The sequence below is a fragment of the Egretta garzetta genome, unplaced genomic scaffold (assembly GCF_000687185.1).
Source record: "Egretta garzetta isolate BGI_Z169 unplaced genomic scaffold, ASM68718v1 scaffold424, whole genome shotgun sequence".
Taxonomy (NCBI): Eukaryota; Metazoa; Chordata; class Aves; order Pelecaniformes; family Ardeidae; genus Egretta; species Egretta garzetta.
In genome coordinates, this window is record NW_009259489.1 from 1,250,586 (window position 1) to 1,267,049 (window position 16,464).

The 16,464-nt window shown below is 41.1% G+C and overlaps 2 protein-coding genes across 3 annotated transcripts in view; one reads left to right on the forward strand and one right to left on the reverse strand.

Moving 5' to 3' along the window:
- Positions 1–347, reverse strand: part of F2RL2 (coagulation factor II thrombin receptor like 2) — a 3,930-nt gene extending 3,583 nt beyond the window's left edge. Inside the window, exon 1 of the mRNA XM_009637261.2 lies at positions 136–347. Coding sequence (XP_009635556.1) covers positions 136–193 — 58 coding nt within the window. The 5' untranslated portion in view covers positions 194–347. The remainder of the gene's footprint in view (positions 1–135) is intronic.
- The window catches only part of IQGAP2 (IQ motif containing GTPase activating protein 2), a 116,595-nt gene that overhangs the window by 81,831 nt on the left and 18,300 nt on the right, over positions 1–16,464 (forward strand). For both annotated transcript variants that reach the window (XM_035892803.1, XM_035892804.1), the window contains 12 exons: positions 2,305–2,395; positions 6,803–6,964; positions 8,173–8,315; positions 9,321–9,491; positions 11,246–11,329; positions 12,024–12,095; positions 12,257–12,326; positions 12,625–12,833; positions 13,574–13,723; positions 14,429–14,592; positions 15,235–15,459; positions 16,059–16,199. In XM_035892803.1, coding sequence (XP_035748696.1) covers positions 2,305–2,395; positions 6,803–6,964; positions 8,173–8,315; positions 9,321–9,491; positions 11,246–11,329; positions 12,024–12,095; positions 12,257–12,326; positions 12,625–12,833; positions 13,574–13,723; positions 14,429–14,592; positions 15,235–15,459; positions 16,059–16,199 — 1,682 coding nt within the window. The remainder of the gene's footprint in view (positions 1–2,304; positions 2,396–6,802; positions 6,965–8,172; positions 8,316–9,320; positions 9,492–11,245; positions 11,330–12,023; positions 12,096–12,256; positions 12,327–12,624; positions 12,834–13,573; positions 13,724–14,428; positions 14,593–15,234; positions 15,460–16,058; positions 16,200–16,464) is intronic.

Genomic DNA, 16,464 nt, shown 5'->3' on the forward strand with positions numbered 1-16,464 from the left:
TAAGCGAGACTTCCTAGAGTGTAGTTTTCTATAACGATGCATGTACAACCCATTTAAGCTGGTGAAGTGCCAACATTATCAAAAAGTCTATGTTATTGACTAAAATACAGAATAGATACAGAAAGGAGGACTCACCTGTTGTGAAAAGAGTGGGGGTAAGAGAGAACAGTCCAGTGAAAATCAGTATCTTCATTGTAGTATGTGGAAATCCAGCCGGCCAAACAACGGTGCTGTCCTAGTTCATCTTGAGGTGTTTTGTGGGGGATTTTTTTCCCCTCTGTAAGGGACTACAGAGTGATTGATCTGTCCTCCAGAAGCATCCTGTAGGCATGAGGTTTATGGTAAGGAGGTAGTTTGTTCTTTGTCTACTACAGCAAGAGGGTGTGACGTATCCAAATATGCACACATGACTCAGTTTCAGCCTCTGCCCAACACAGAGATAAAATTGCTTTACAGCAGCAATTTAACTCTTAATTTACCACAAGCCTGAGGCTGATGTGGGGTTTATACTGGAATTTGTACATACAGATATTTGGGGTAAAAAGGTGTTTTCTGGAAAAATCAAAGGGTGTGCTTAGTAAATCCCCAGTGGTCTCATCCACAGACAGAAACGTCGTGTTGCTGACCCCTGTATTCTTCTCGAGGAAGAAGCTAGGCTTGGGGAAGGGCGTTGTGTTCTTGGTTTAGCAAATGCAAAGGTGGAAGCAAGCCACACATACAAACATGCCTTAAGAAAGCTGTGCTTTTCTTTGCCTCCTACCTCCCTACCCAGTGTTAGCAGTCTGTGCTCCTTCGATCTGGCTGCCAGCTCTGTTCAGACAGTTCCCACCCCTCCACAGCCTGCAGTCTCTAGAACCTTTCCCCTATTTTCATCTGCTGTTTTGATCCCTTCCTTCTTCCTCTGCGTGGCAGGTTTGGGTTTTGGGTTTCTTTTTTTTTTTTTTTGGCAGACAAAATTAGCCGAAGTCTTGGTCTGGCTTCCAAGCAAGCAGTGAGGCATGGCATAAGCTGTACCTGGCTCCACAGCAGTATTTGTGTTTGTTCTTGTGTTTAGTGGTAAAAGCTGGACACCAGATAAGGAATTCTTTCCAGTTTCTCAACCCTTCTCTCAAAATTGTCAGCTGCAGTTTGGGAATTTAGTATACACTCTCTCAAGTGTTAACTCAAGTGTAAACTTAAGTTTCTTGTTAGAAAAACTTGCGTTGCGTGCTCACTGTCATGCATTTGCCTGACGTTACTCAATTTTATTTAGATATTCTGCTACTTTGTTTACATATATGATGCAAACTGAAGAGTCTCTCTTTAGGGGGTTTTACCCTGTTTTCTCTTTGTAATTTCTGCATATAACAGATTTATTGGATTTTTGGCCTGGAGTTGGGCACAAAACCAGGGATGTTCACTGTGAAGATATTTCTTTGCCCACACTGTTTTAGCTTGAAAGAGTTTCTGGCATTTTTTTTTTTTTTTCTGAAATATTTGTGTTTATATAGTTCTAGATCTTTATCGAATCAGTACATTCCAGTTAAAACCTGTTTCCTCTTTAGGATGAATTTTATTCCCCCACCTACTAGTTCAGGTTTTAAACATCACTCCACCTCCAAAAAAGTATTTTCTCGGCTGAAGTGTTGGTTCACCTGTGAACCTGGGCTGCCAGAGCATGGCTGGTTAGTGGGGATGCTGAGCCTGCTTTTCTGCACTTTCTATTTTAACTTGGGTTTAATGCCATCCACTGTTAGCCTGTAGGAAGAGTGAGTCCTGCTCTGCTGCGTAATTCCCGAAATGTTCGCCACCTGAGCTAAGTCATCATTACTAAACCTGAGCTGTTTTTCTATGCCAGTTTGTTGTTTTCTAACACAGTATGTACTCAGGTGTACATGAGGATCCTTTCCAAATAAGGGATTCTGAAAGAAAGCCAACTTCCTGCAGTCTTCTGCTTTGTGCTATTCGTGGTACTATCACAGTGCTGCCTGGTAGCATGTGGTTTTACTTGATACTCTGATTACTTTGCCTACGTATCATGGAAATTAAAATGTTTCTAGGTGCCCTCAAAATTTTTATTGATCTTTAGCAGGATGGTGTGTTCATTACCTGAAAATGTTCAGAACTTTGTATTTGAACGGGAGTTTATTCAAGTCAGTAAATAGAACATGAATGTGTCTTATTGCTGACTTTAAGCAGTCAAATTCTTTTTTAGTGTCCAAGGGCTTTGCAAGAGGAGATTGTATATTGGAGCTCTATCAGTGTGTTCAGACAACTTTTGTTATAATTCATTTTTTTCAAGGCTTTTCTCTATCCTTTTTCCAGGAATCCCAAGATGAATCAGCACTTCTGTGGCTGGATGAAATACAAAAAGGAATCAGTGATGCCAATAACAATATAAAAGAAGCAGCAATCTGTAAGCATTAACCTGTATCTGCATTGCTCTTGTTTTTCTTAGTCTTGAAAAACCAAAACTGGTAATTTATTTTTTCGACTTCAGGGAAGTGTGGCAGCCCTTTAAATACATCAAAAGAAATGAATCAGTGTTCTTTGTCGTACTGAAATTAGGGTGGCTTAGATCTCCAGGGGTGGTATTGGTTTTATCCTTAAGGCTTGACTAATAATTTAGTGGATTTGCTTATACAGTTTAACATCATGACCAAGATTTCTAATGTCAGTGTATCTTCATGTAGCTGGTGAAACAGGAAGATATGTGAATGAGAAGGGATATATTGTTCAGGAGCTTATTTTGCCTATCTAAGTCTAAAATCTTGATGCGTGTTGTAAGAGCATTCTTACATGTTTACAACTTTTCTTACTCCTATTTTATTATAATGTCTTTTATTAAGTGCTAATCAACAAAAATTAGGACCGTATTAACTTTAAAAGTAGTGTAAAAAGAGCACTCGGCCTTTTTGGACAAGTGCATGCCCTTTCAATCTGTAAAGAGGAGGAAATCTGTAGGAAAAATGCTGAGGCTTATCCTGTCAGAGCGTTGTGTACTGGATGCACTCAACACCTTCTGTGGAAGTCTGCATCGAATATAATAATTGTAGAAAAATATTCGTAATACGTAATAAACTTTGTCAAGTAATGTAGAAGCGTGGCTGGGTGCGTGGGGCGCACTGGAGAGCAGGGTGGCATCCCTACCTGTGCCTGCCTGGGGCCAGCACAGACCTGCCGAGGCTGTTAGCTTGGCATTGGATGTTGGTTCACCTTCTGCTTGACTTGGCTTTGGGTGAGTCAGTGTTGCCTTCTTTTGCACTCTAGGAGCTTGTGAATACAACTGCTGAAGCCAGTGCATTCCTGTAGTGCTGCATTCAGCCTTTGTCAGCGCAGGGCAGCCTGTTCACTTATAGGCAGACTATGTCAGTAGCTAGAGCTTGGGAAGTTGTGGGTGGAAGAAAACAAACATAGCTAGCTGTTAGAAAATCTTCTATCCCTGCTGCAGAAACATCGCATTTAGTGTCGCTGTTACTTTCAAACAGGTTTAATCAATTAATATAGTCTTAATGTAACCAGCCAGGTACACTGAAGACACTTGAAGTATTTTTAATGGGGCTTGTGTTTCCTGAGATGAGGTCAGACACACACACATTGTCCCAACCAAGCTCTTGTGCCGTTACCTTCTTTTGAGGACAAAAATGGCTTCCCATCAATGCTGCCCAGAGGCATGAGGAAACATCTGAGCACAGAGGAGGGAAGGAAAGGCATAGCTTATGAACAGATGTAAGTCAAAGCTAAAGAGTGACTTGAAAACATCCTCATTTGTATCCGCTGGTGTAAAAACATTAAGAATATGGCTCATAAATGGCCTGCAGAAATTAGCACAGCATTATCCATAGATCAAGACCATACAACATTGCTAATGATAGGACACTGCTCTGTGCACTAGCTAACTGCTGTAGTAAAATCTTTTCATATGCTCTGTGTTTGTAGTAAATGCACAGCTTTTAGCAATCAAGTATGATCAGTAGAACTGTTTTAACGAGTCACTTGTGGAAATAACTACTAATCTCCCGTACTCTGCCCTCTGGGTTGAAAGGAAGCAGTGTCAGCACAGCACATTTTTCAGAAGAGCTCTAAGGTTCTGCAGCTAAAAACTGAGATGTAAAATTTCCCCACGCCACAGAACCTGATACTTCCTATAACAAACACATCCTGCCTCAGGAAGTTAGCATGTTGTGTTCACGTAATCTAAATTTAATGTTCAGCTTGATCACAACTTGGAAATGAACTTTTATTTTGATCTATCTCAGAGTTGCTATTTTTGAAAGGCAAACAATTCCCCACATCCCACTCCAAAACTTTTTCAAGGCAGTCAGAGATTTATTTTTCAGTCAGAACATAGTGTATTTTTGAGAATGCTGCAGTAACAGCAATAAAATAAGCAGTAAAATAAGAGAAGGTACTGAGAGCTGTACTGAAACAGTCTTGATCCCTTCCAAACTAATTTTTATGCCTTATATAAATATTAAATATTGCAGTATTAAAATTTTAAAAGGCTTTTGCAAATTGTCTTTCCTGTCAGTAAAAGACTCTGTGTCTCGTGTCTTCATTTAGGAAGACATGTTCAGTAAATGCCAGTGCGCTTCCTAATTCTTTGTGGTGTTTGCTGTGCAGTTTGCAACATCTTGCTTCACATCTTGAATCAGTTCAACCATTGCACTCCTTATCTAAGTGGAAGGCAAAATGCATTTGGCCAAGTATCTGCTGTGTAGACCTTCAGGAAGAGACAGCAATACCAACTTCAGCCTTGCGCAGGAAGAGCCTGTCTGTCAAAGCAGGATCTGTCATGACAGAGTCCGTGTTTTAGGAAAAAGCTGATCTTTGGTGCTGTATAGAGTTCAGGCTTATCACACCAGGCAGCTGTGCCTTTGTGTATCGTGGCTGTTTGAAGGGACGATGGGGTGCAGAAAAGAGCCCATCACAGCATTGGTCTGGTGCTGCAGGAGCAGACTGGAGCCCACAGCTCTCCTGCAGCTGGGGATGGCTAAGCTCTGTTTAGATTGTAATTTTACAGCGTTCACACGGCCCTTCTGTAGAGCAATAGCCACAGTATTAATTGTTAGCACTTCAATGGAAAGGAATAATTTCTCTTGAGTTGCATTTTTTTTCCCTACTAAATAGTTTTCTTACATTTTCCTTCAAAAAAATAAAGGCATATTTTATTAAAAGATGTGAAAAAGGCAGGCATCAGGGGACCTACAGAAACAACTCTTAGCTAGGCTGTGCATTCTTTTGTCTTTATAACAATAGCTTCCAGCACCAGTAGCTATAGGATGAAAAGGAGGAAGAAAAACATTCAAATACGGGTGACCACGCATGTTGGACTGTGTATGCGTAGGGCTGAGCCCTCAGATCCACCTGGACCAGCAGCAGCAAGCTGGTAATGTGTGGCTTCACAGCTTTTCCTGCTTCTTCGCTGCTGAGGGCGGATGCCTGGGCATCACAATACCACAGCTGTGGTACAAAGTCAATTCCAGTCTTGTGGGGAGCACACGCGTGCTCGGCAGGGTTCTGTTTCAAAGCACAGAAAAAACTATGCTGTCTGGTAGGAATCCAGATAGTGGTGGTGTGGTGTTGTGCCTTGACTTTGTTTCTCAGCCAGCTGCCGGTGTATTTGGAGATTGATCTGTTGCTGTCTAGCCAAAGCTAACCCATTCCACCTTACTCAAACTAACCACAAAGAAAAACTATACCTCTTGCTGAAATGCTCTCCGGCTAGCTCCATCTCACGCAGCGCCTCCTGCATGTAGGCTCCCGATACTGAGCACCTTTTGGGTCAGTTCTGTGTAGGCAGAGCACTGAGTATGGGGACGGGCCTTTTTTGTATTGATCTGGATATACACAAGGTAAGGAAAAGTGCTTGGTGTTGCAGTATGGGATGCAAAGGGAGCCAGGTTCACTTAAGCCAGTGTATAATGCATATGTTCTAGCCATGTATCTATTCACCTGTTCCTCTGTGTGTGGACCTTGAATTTAGATGTTAGTGTATAAGGCACTTCAAAGTGGCGTGTGTTGCTACGTGCTGTCAGATGTGGTGACATCGGCTCCTTCAGTGATAGTGGGATCTGCACAAAGGAAAGGATGCTTAGTAAGTCTTGAATCGGAGTGTGGGTGACATCATATAACCTCCAAGTTTGAACATGCTTCACAGCATCACCTCTCAGGGCACTTTTATGTGCCCTGGAAGTAAAAGCTGTGTCGCTGGCAAACTCAAGGGCATGAATTTGCCTCATCAGCTTTAAACAAGTTTCCAGGGGGTTAGGACAAGAAAGGGTCACTTCAAGATCCCGACTAGGATACTGCTAGTGTTGCAGGACTTTGCTCAAGGCAATCAGTTTTTATTCCCATTTTTTACAGTAAAAGTGAATGTTAAGATTTACAGCTTGTAACCTAATGACTTCATGCATCTCTAGAAAGCTCCCAAGTGATCAGCAGATGGTGGCCTGTCTGTTAGGGCAGGCTGAGTTGGGGGGCGGAGGGGATACCTGTCATCCTCAATCCCTGCCCTGGTGTCCTCTGGTGTGTCACTCGATGGGGGAGCAGCTACGCCCCCAGATCACTCTCAGATGTGCTGTGGCTGCATCCCAGCCTGGGCGGAGTGTGCGTTTTCTATCAAACAAGCTTGCTGTTCTCTGAAATACTTGTCCTTACAAGCATGAAGAAGGCTGCAAATGGGTGAAGCACTGAATTGCTGTGTATGTCATGCTGTCTGTGTGCCAGCCTTAGAAGTCCATTATCGAAGTTGCTGGAGGCTAGAGTTGTGGGTACATAGAGTATAAGCCACTTAATTTTCTACGTCATTATTTTACCCTAGTGGCTGTTGGAACATCAATGATTAACAAGAGCTTGGAGAAGGGTGATTCACAGCCAATCCTGATGATACTGCAGTCCAAGTTTGGATTACGAGTCATTCCCGAGTGTGCTGAAACCTACTTCAGGATCCTCTCTGAAGCCAAGAACCTGAAAAACAGAGAAGGTAAAAACCTTCCTGAACAGGACAGTTCCATGTGCCTGTATCACTGAGGCAGCTGGAAAACTAGCACAGAAGGCTTACCTAAAATCACTGTAAACTGAGGAAGACAGTTGCTGGTTATAAATCTTTAGAGAAATGTTATACTTGCCCAAGTGCTTTTTACATGATTCCGAACTATTGCGCACATCATACAGACCACAGTACATGCTGAGAAATGAGTCTACCCATTTCCAGAGTCTCGCTAAGACTTCCTAGAGTCTCAAACTAGCCTCTGAGTGAATTTAGGGCAGCTTCTCTGTGACTGTCAATAGACTAGTCCATCCTCTCAGAAAACCGTATTACTCTCTGACCTTTTTTTCTTCTGTTAGCAGACGCAGAGAGGGGTTAGGCTGCACACTTCAGCCTTACAGGTTACTGTCAAAGATCAAACCAGGCTCTGCCACAGTGTCCATGGCGCATTTATGGTCCCTGTGCATTGCCAGAGCAGCAGGTATCAGCAAAAGCTGGCATTAGAATCTGCCCATAGCAAGACAATGGGATGTTTTGTCATGTTAGAGCTGCAAGAAGGTCATAGCCAATGCAGCTAAGATTAGCTAACAGTTGAAAAAAAAAAAAGTTACCGTCAATGTAGTACACTTTCTTACAGTAGATGAGCATGTCTCATCCTGCTACATGAGTTTTGAGAGGGCATTTTGCACAACTGAGCTTATCAGCTTTACCTTGGGGCCTTTTGTCCATGAGGAAATGAGGCTTTTCCTGCCTGTCAGGATACAGCCTTGTTTACCAAAGCGCTAAATAAGACAATGATGTGTGTATAGGAAATGTCCCCTATGAGCTAAGTGTCAATAAGGCCAGAAGATAAGAACAACATTTTTTCATAAACGCAGTCTCAGTTCCACTTAAGTGAATGATGATGGAAGATATAGCACATGTTGTTTCAGGAGCAAGTACTGACTTGGCACGTTGGGGTTTGGAGAAGCTGGCAGCAGATCTGTACTAACCTCATAGCTGTTTTGCTCTAAAAGAATGATCCTGATCCACGCAACAGGGTATTTTGAAAACATCCTTACTACAAACTGGCCCAAGATATATAGTGGCTTTGCATGTAAAATGGCTTTGTAGCAAATGTAGAGGTGAGAAATGGGTAGGGAGATGTAATTTATCAGTGTAACAGGGCACAAATGGGTACTAATGGTATGTATTGCTTTTAGATACTAATGAAAGTCCATGGATTAAACTTGTAATGAAAAATATGTATGACTACTATTACAATGTGGAAACAGAGGAAGGTACCTGTGTTGCCCCTGAAGGAGTTGCACCAAAAACCTCATGGTTAACTGGTGAAGAAATCCAGGTAGGTGGCTGAAATGTTTGCTTTTATGGCAAATGCAGCATAAACATTTGAGAGAGAAAGATAGCAAGACATGGCAGTATCAAGGGAAGAGGCTGTGCTGGGTGAGACTGAAAATCACTTTAGTTCAGCATCTGCTTCTGACAACAGCAGCAACTTAAATCTAAGCAGACAGGTGATAGCACAGCCTCCTGTCTGATGTCTGATAATGGTTCAAGGACTTCCTAACTGGAAGTTACAGCATTCCTTTTAATGGCCACCGGCAGACACCAATGGAAGAAAGTCTGATTGCTTTCATATCCTTTTATTTTTTTTTGGACTTCGCATTGGCCTATGACAAGGAATTTCATTATGTGTTTGGGGCAGGTGGAAGCACCATTTTGTGTTTAAATCTAATCATCTGACAGCATTCTTGTATCTCCAGGTTCAATAGGATGAGTGTGATACTTAAACTCCCTCACTGTAGAGGTTTTGCATTAGCATGAAATACAACTTAGAACGAAGTAGATCACACAAGCTTCTGCACAATTCTTTTTTTATTACTCTGATGCAACCCATCTAGATTAGGGTTTTGCTCTGCTGCACAAACAGCTTGAGTCCCAGTGTAGGTCCTTGTGAAATTCTGAATGCAGCAACACTTGAGTGTGCTTCTCTGCAGAGAGCTCCCTGATTCAGTTAGTATTTCTAGACATCTGACTTCTACAAAAAGCTTGTAAGTATCAGAAAAGCAGAAGTCTCTCAAAGGATAAAAAAACCTCTCTCCAAATAGCATATCCAGCTGAATAACTGAGGCTTGAAAGGGAGTGCAGTTACCCTTCATATAAAATTCAGTGGCAGCAAAGTAGCTCTTCCTTCATACTGATTAAAATCTGGGGCTAAAACAGAGGGTTTGGGTTAGGATGAACATAAGCTATACAGAAGATGCAGAGAATACAGATCAAATTCCAGGATGGTTTTCGCTTGAGGTTTTTTGCTTTTAAATGACCTTTTTTCATGATCTCTTAACAGAGCATTGTTGGGCAAGTTACAGCAGATTACAATCGAGAGCAGCTGTGGCTTGCTAATGAAAATCTGATTGTTCAGCTGCAAGCCCGAGCAAGGGGATTCTTAGTCAGAAAAAATTATCAGGAGAGAAAAGCATACCTTCAAAACCAGGAACCGTCTGCCATCAGAATACAGGTATTGTTCTAGAACAAGAAGGTAACATGGCTTGGGCAACTTTCTCCATGTGACAGGTGATGTGGCTGATTACTACCACTGATTAAATTCTCAAATAGGTCTGTCTACCTGTTTTTCTTAGCAGCAGTTGAAAATTCTATACCTGCAGATATGTTCTTGTCCTCATTGGAGCAATTGTGCTTTCAAATAGCAAATATCCAGTTTCAAAAGAATGGATCGTATCCACCTGAAGTCTAAGTTAGTTCAGAAGAAGCTCAGAAATACATAGCCCTGGCTTTTTTCTGAGGTGCACAGGTTTTGCATGGTGCACCTAACTATGCACCGTACAAGATCAGGAGATATTTGTTGAGTATTGAAGCAAAAATTCCTTGGCAAAGCATAACTTAGGAAATACATTCCTTGCTAGACTATCCCCACTTGGAAGTGGTTTGCCTTTGTTACATGAAGTCATAGCTGGGCAGGGAGTGGCAGCCACCCTGGTGTTCTTGGGCTCTGGCAGTATTTCTTGGACGTCTTCTATTTACTGAACTCCGAAAGGAGTATCAAGGGAACTTTCTGCTGAGGGCGTGAACGCTGACAAATGCAGGCACACTGGCTTTAAATGGTGAAATAGCCACCTCGTGTTAGAAACAATTTATTCCGGTCTTGAAAAACAATCGATCAACCCCCCTTACCCCCCCCCCCCCCACTTATAACTAATTAACTGATTTTTAAAAATTATAACTGAATTATTTTTTTAATCTATAGTAACTTAATTTAACAATTCGTGATTATAAATACCACTAGCAGTTCAATTTCTTCCGGTGTTAGAAAACAAACCACCAACCCCCCTTCCCCCCCCCCCCCCCAATTATAACTAATTAACTGATTTTTAAAAATTATAACTGAATTATTTTTTTAATCTATAGTAACTTAATTTAACAATTCGTGATTATAAATACCACTAGCAGTTGTCATTGGGATTGGCTTTTCATTTTCTGGCATGGTGTCTGAGCCCAGCAAAGGACTGTACTGTTCTTTGAGGAATTCAGGGTCTGTGAACCGGTTCAAAAATATGGAGAAATGTAGGTAAATAAAGCTGTTCTCTGATTGCTTTCTATGGGCATTAAAATAGAAATTACTTGTGAAAAGACAACAAGTAGAGGACAATGCTGGTGTCAGTGGCTGGATAGAGATGAAAGGCAAAATGTGGTAAAGGTGGTGAGGGTATCTGTGTTATCCCTGTCATTGGGTTCTTTGCCAAGAGTTTGCTTCTGAGCTAGCAAAGGGAGAGCCAGGTGAGGGAATTGGGAGGTTCTTATCTGTGGTACAAAATGATCCTGAGTGACTCTGGAAGACCAGAGACTTAGGAATGAGGCCAGGCCAAGAACAGTGGGGGTCCAGCTAGGTAGGGGACAGCTTTTGGATGTAATGGGCAAGAGCTGGCAGAGTCTTCCCTGTGTAGGATGAAGCCAGCGACTGGGATGCTAAAGGATGTAGGTCTGTTGATGATAAGAGTAAGGATGGCTTCAGGGGAGGGAAGGAAATGGCATTGGACAATAAAGTACGTGCTGAGATTGGCCAAAATTAACACGAAAAGTATCAGGACACCTTAAAAATAGAGAGGCAGACCTACAACTTAGTTATCTTTTTATCACAATGGCAGTTTTTATCTACAAGATAAACACTGTTAATGATTTTAGTGTATATATGTAGACTTTAATAAATCTTAGTTTCTTATTAGTAATAATGGTCTGCTGCCTTTTATAAAACAGGCTTTCTGGAAAGGATTCAAACAAAGGAAAAGCTATATTGACAGATTAAAGATGCTTCAAGGCAACGTTGCTGCTATTGTTAAGGTAAGATCCCACTGTGTTTTGGGGCCTGAAAATGCTTTATCCCTTGGCTTGGTCCTCCATCACCTGGGAATCAGAGACTAGAAACAAACTGGAGGGACCTGTGCTCCAGAAATTTGCATGCTGTTGAAAGTTGTTTAATTGACAGCTTAAGTAAATTGCTTCTTAAAAGCTCTGTGTTTGACTTCTGTCCGGCTTTGCTCAACTTGGGTGGCTTATAATAGAGATTTCCTTAAGCTTCTCTTTCCATAATACTGAATTAGAAAATATTTGATCTGATGGTGTGTTATCGTTTCATTAAAAGCTGTCAAATCTGTCTGGAAAGTTTTCGCTTTCTGAGATGTTAATGGGATACTATGTCATGAGCAGATCATAGATTGCAGACGGGATATTGATCTCCTGTCTCTGAAGGAGACTGGTTTACAACTGAGAGCTGAGACTTGAAAGTAGAAATGGCTTCCAAAGACAATGCTACACATGGGTGGTAGAGCCTTGAACCCAACTTGCTATTTCAGTCGAAGCCTGTTAATCTGGTCCCTGGACTGTAGGAGCCCAGTGGTACTGTCATCTATGTCCCTGAGCATGTGAGAACAGCATGCCTGCAGAAGGGGACTGTTAGAAGCAAGTTCAAAACACACACACAAAACAGTTTGTGCAGTGTCTGTTAAGATTTTACTTGATTTTATTTAATTTTCAGATTCAGTCATGGGTCAAAATGTGGCTAGCAAAGAGAGCTTACAGGAAACGGCTGCAATACTTCAAGGATCACGTAAGTCCTTTTCATTTTGAACATGAAGCATTAAAATAGGGCAATATGACTGCACGGGCAGTTTTGGGAATCTTGGGAAAGAGGGTGCAGTTTCTGCAGTGTGTTTCTGAGCAGAAATGTGTCATAATTGGATTCTTCTGCCTAATCTCGGTCCCTTCCAGAATGATGAAATTGTGAAGATTCAAGCATTTCTCAGAGCAAACAAAGCCAGGGAGGACTACCGAACACTAAGTAAGTGGTAACTGTTGAATGTTATATATTTTGGGAGAAGTGTGTTACTAAACTTTCACCCAGGATTTCTCAGTCTCCTATTCCCCTTCAAAAGCAGGTGCAAGTGTTTGTAAACCAATTGTTTTACAGCTGAAACTATTTTGGGTAGCTGTACTTACCCAGTATGACAAAAATACTGCTCTAACTGCCATAAAATTCTCTCTGCAGTTCCAAAATTTTCTGCAGTGATCAGTTTGCTGAGGTTTTAAGGGGTGTTCAGTATTATGTCAACTAACAAGCATATTTACTTCAACTATAGTCGGTGCTGAAAATCCACCCCTGACTGTCCTGCGCAAATTTGCCTACCTCTTGGAACAAAGTGACTTGGACTTTCAAGAAGAACTAGAAGTAACAAGGTTAAGGGAAGAAGTGGTTACAAAAATCCGATCCAATCAACAGCTGGAGAAGGACTTGAACTTAATGGATATAAAGATTGGACTGCTGGTGAAAAACAGAATCACTCTTCAGGTCAGCAGGTTCTGTTCAGGCTCCCTTGGTAGCATGCACTGAGCACTCCCATGTGTTGAAGGAGCTCAAGATTACACACACAGCACAGTTGAGGCTGGAAGGGACCTTCTGGAGGTCATCTGGTCCAACCCTCCTTCTCAAGCAGGGCCACCCAGAGCAGGTTGCCCGGGACCATGTCCAGACACCTTTTGAATATCTCCAAGGGTGGGGGCTCCACAACCTCTCTGAGCAACCTGTGCCAGTGCTTGGTCACCCTCACTTAGTTAAAATACTCCTGATAAATTAAGCACTTTCTTTATGTCAAAATACCTTGTGGCAGAGGTTACTCTGTTGTCCTGACTGGTATCCTGACTGGTATGTCAGTCTGCTACTGAATGTCACTCTTTGTTTTGCTGCTTGTGGACAATAATAATGCTTGGCAGACTTTAAGCATCTTTTCTGTGGTAAAATGGAGTAGACTACTGATCACGTCTGAGAGCTTGTTCATTGTTAACTAAATGACGAATGAGTCTGTACATGAGATCAGCTTTCCCAGACAGACATCATTAGCAAGCCATACTGGTGACAAGATAAAAGATGTTCAAAAGACTGGTTAGTGAACAGAGCAGCAAAGTATACAAAGCTCTTAATAAAGGACCTTGAAGGAATTATTGCATTTAATGTGGTTGGGAAAATGTTAACTTTTCCAGATTGCTTTTTTTGTGAATATATAATCTAGACTTTTGATCATCTGTCTGCAGGATGTGGTACTGCACAGTAAGAAACTTAACAAAAAGAGCAAAAGTCAGCTGGAAGAGATGGTTATGGTTGACAAACAGGGTATCAAAGGTTTGAGTAAAGAGAGAAGAAAAAAACTGGAGGCTTATCAACATTTGTTCTACCTTTTACAGGTAAATCTTAATGTAAAAATTAACATGGCAGCAAATTGCTAAGGGAAAACTAGAAATATATTGCTTCCTTTGTTTTAGTGATTGTAGCAGTGATTATGAAAAGATTTCCAAAGTAATATGCAGACTACAGCGAGTACTATGATCAACTTCTAGTATTTCCTGTAACTGCAAAAATCCTTGCTGTCTTTAAACTGTGCAAGAAACAGCTGTTTTTTTTCTTGAGAATAACTTCAGTCCTTACTGAAGCCAGAGAGAAATGTTTTCTTCCATCTATCTTTGAGCCCATGTAAATTACTATCACTATGACTGTGCATTATATGTGGCGGAATGGAAGTTGTCTGCTATGCAGCTGACAGCATATAATGCATCTGGTTTTGTGCTCTTTCTGTGTCATATCACTGAAGTTTTTCTAAAAGAATTTTAGATCTTCCCAGGGCAGATGCTCTCTAAGACTTAAGACAGATACACTGTTGGGAGACTACAAATAAAATCCTTACTGGTGCTACTCACAGATAGCTAATTGTGCAGTATTCAGTGTTTCTTATGCATTAGGATTTGGAAAAAAGCAAAAACAGTGTGAAAAAGCGACATATATGGGAATCAATATAAATGCTTTTGGTGATAACAGAAATGTAGAGACCTGCCCCCTAGGTGGGGGTAGTTTGTCCTGGACAATAGGATCTAAGTCATTTGTTTGTTTTGTAGACTAATCCCACATATCTGGCGAAGCTCATTTTCCAGATGCCACAAAACAAATCAACCAAGTTTATGGATACAGTCATCTTCACCCTATACAACTATGCCTCCAATCAACGAGAAGAATACCTGCTTCTCAAACTCTTCAAAACTGCTCTAGAAGAGGAAATAAAGTATGTGCACTCACAAGAAGACTTAAGTTAATTTGTGTTGCAGACAGTTCAATGAATACTTCATACCTAAATGAATTAGATGATTAATCTTTAAACTGCTATAAAATTGTATGCATATTTTTGCTACTAGAGAAATTTGTTTTCACGGTAACTTACTCGTTAACTCAAGCTATTTCCAATTCAGGAAAAAAATCTTTCTATGGTGGACAACATATTTGTATGAAAGAAACACTTGAAAAAAAAATAGACACTAGAATTTCTTTTGTGCTCGAGTATTTAAGGGTGGAGAAAGTATTTTCTTTCTCCATGTAAGCGTATGTTCTGTGAGTGGAGAGTGATGGCTTACCCTGAAACAATAAAATCTTATTTTATGCCCTTAACAGGTATTTGCTGAACAGGTATTTGGGCCTAAATCAGGTATATATTAGCTACCACTAACTATGCTATGTTCCAGAGTCGTTATTATAACACATATAGAATTCAGGTAGTAGTTTCTATAATCTTTTTTTATATGAAAGCCTAATAAATTGACTGTATAGACATGTTTCAACACAGAAATAGGATAATTTTAAAAGGGTGAGTTTTGAAAACATGGGTAACTGCATACATAAGTCAGATCTGAGAACTCTTCTCTTGATACAGCTCTAAGGTAGACCAGATACAGGATATTGTTACTGGAAACCCCACTGTCATTAAGATGGTCGTCAGCTTCAACCGAGGTGCTCGTGGGCAGAACACTCTGCGCCAGCTCCTGGCCCCGGTGGTGAAGGAGATCATGGAGGACAAGTCCCTCATAATCAACACTAGTCCTGTGGATGTGTACAAGTCATGGGTAAACCAGCTAGAAATGCAGACTGGTGAGGCCAGGTGAGTGAGGAAGCTGAACATACTGTACCATTTAAATACTTGAGGGATCCCTCAGTTCCGCTCTCCTTTTGTTTCTCTGATAAATTGCACTTGTGCCCATGCATCCCTTCCCTATCTTCCTGTAGCACAAGAGTTTCTGGGGAGAGGTGCTTGAAAAACAGACACTTTAACCTGTTCTGAACAACAAAGGGACCACTTTCCTGGTCAAGAACTTCATAAGTCTATTACTTAATCTTTACAAGAGTAGTAAACTATGCCAGAGAAGAATTTATAGCCTTTTTCCCAGGTTTTAAAACAGCATGTTAGACGTGTCCCAGGCTTTTGAGGAACTATGCTGGGACATGGAGATGCATGCTTAAATTAGGATTCCCCATTTGTAATTAAGGGAAGGTGCATGATGGCATGCGCATCCCCACCTAAACAAACTGTCCCCCTCCACAAAAAGGAAGCTAATGCATCTGAGACTTCTGTTACTTAGAAAAATTCAACTGCATTTGTCTTTCTTTTTTCTTCTGTTCACTGATGGCATTTATGAAGCGCAAAAAAGTATTCTATTCTCAAATACATTTAGCCTGGTTTAATATCTGTTTGCTTTGCAGCAAATTGCCATATGATGTAACCACAGAGCAAGCATTAACACACACAGAAGTGGTCAATAAACTGGAATCATCCATTCAGAGTTTGCGAGCAGTAACTGACAAAGTTCTCACGTCCATATTCTCTTCTCTCAATATGATGCCGTAAGTGCTGAGTTAGGACTCCCCAAGCTGCCATTCATGTGCACAGTGAAGCTTCACTTGAAACTCAGCAATGGAGATCCTTTCCTATTACATGGCTTGTGGTCTCCCGAATGACTTCCCCAGTAGAGGGAGTGGTTTATCCACTTCTACTCTGCTTTATCAGCCTTGTAAATGTCTCCCTGTACTTGAAACTTTTTGTATTTTCTATTATCATCCTTGTTTGTATTTTAAGTGGCTGGGAAAAAAACAGTAAGTTGGCTGACTA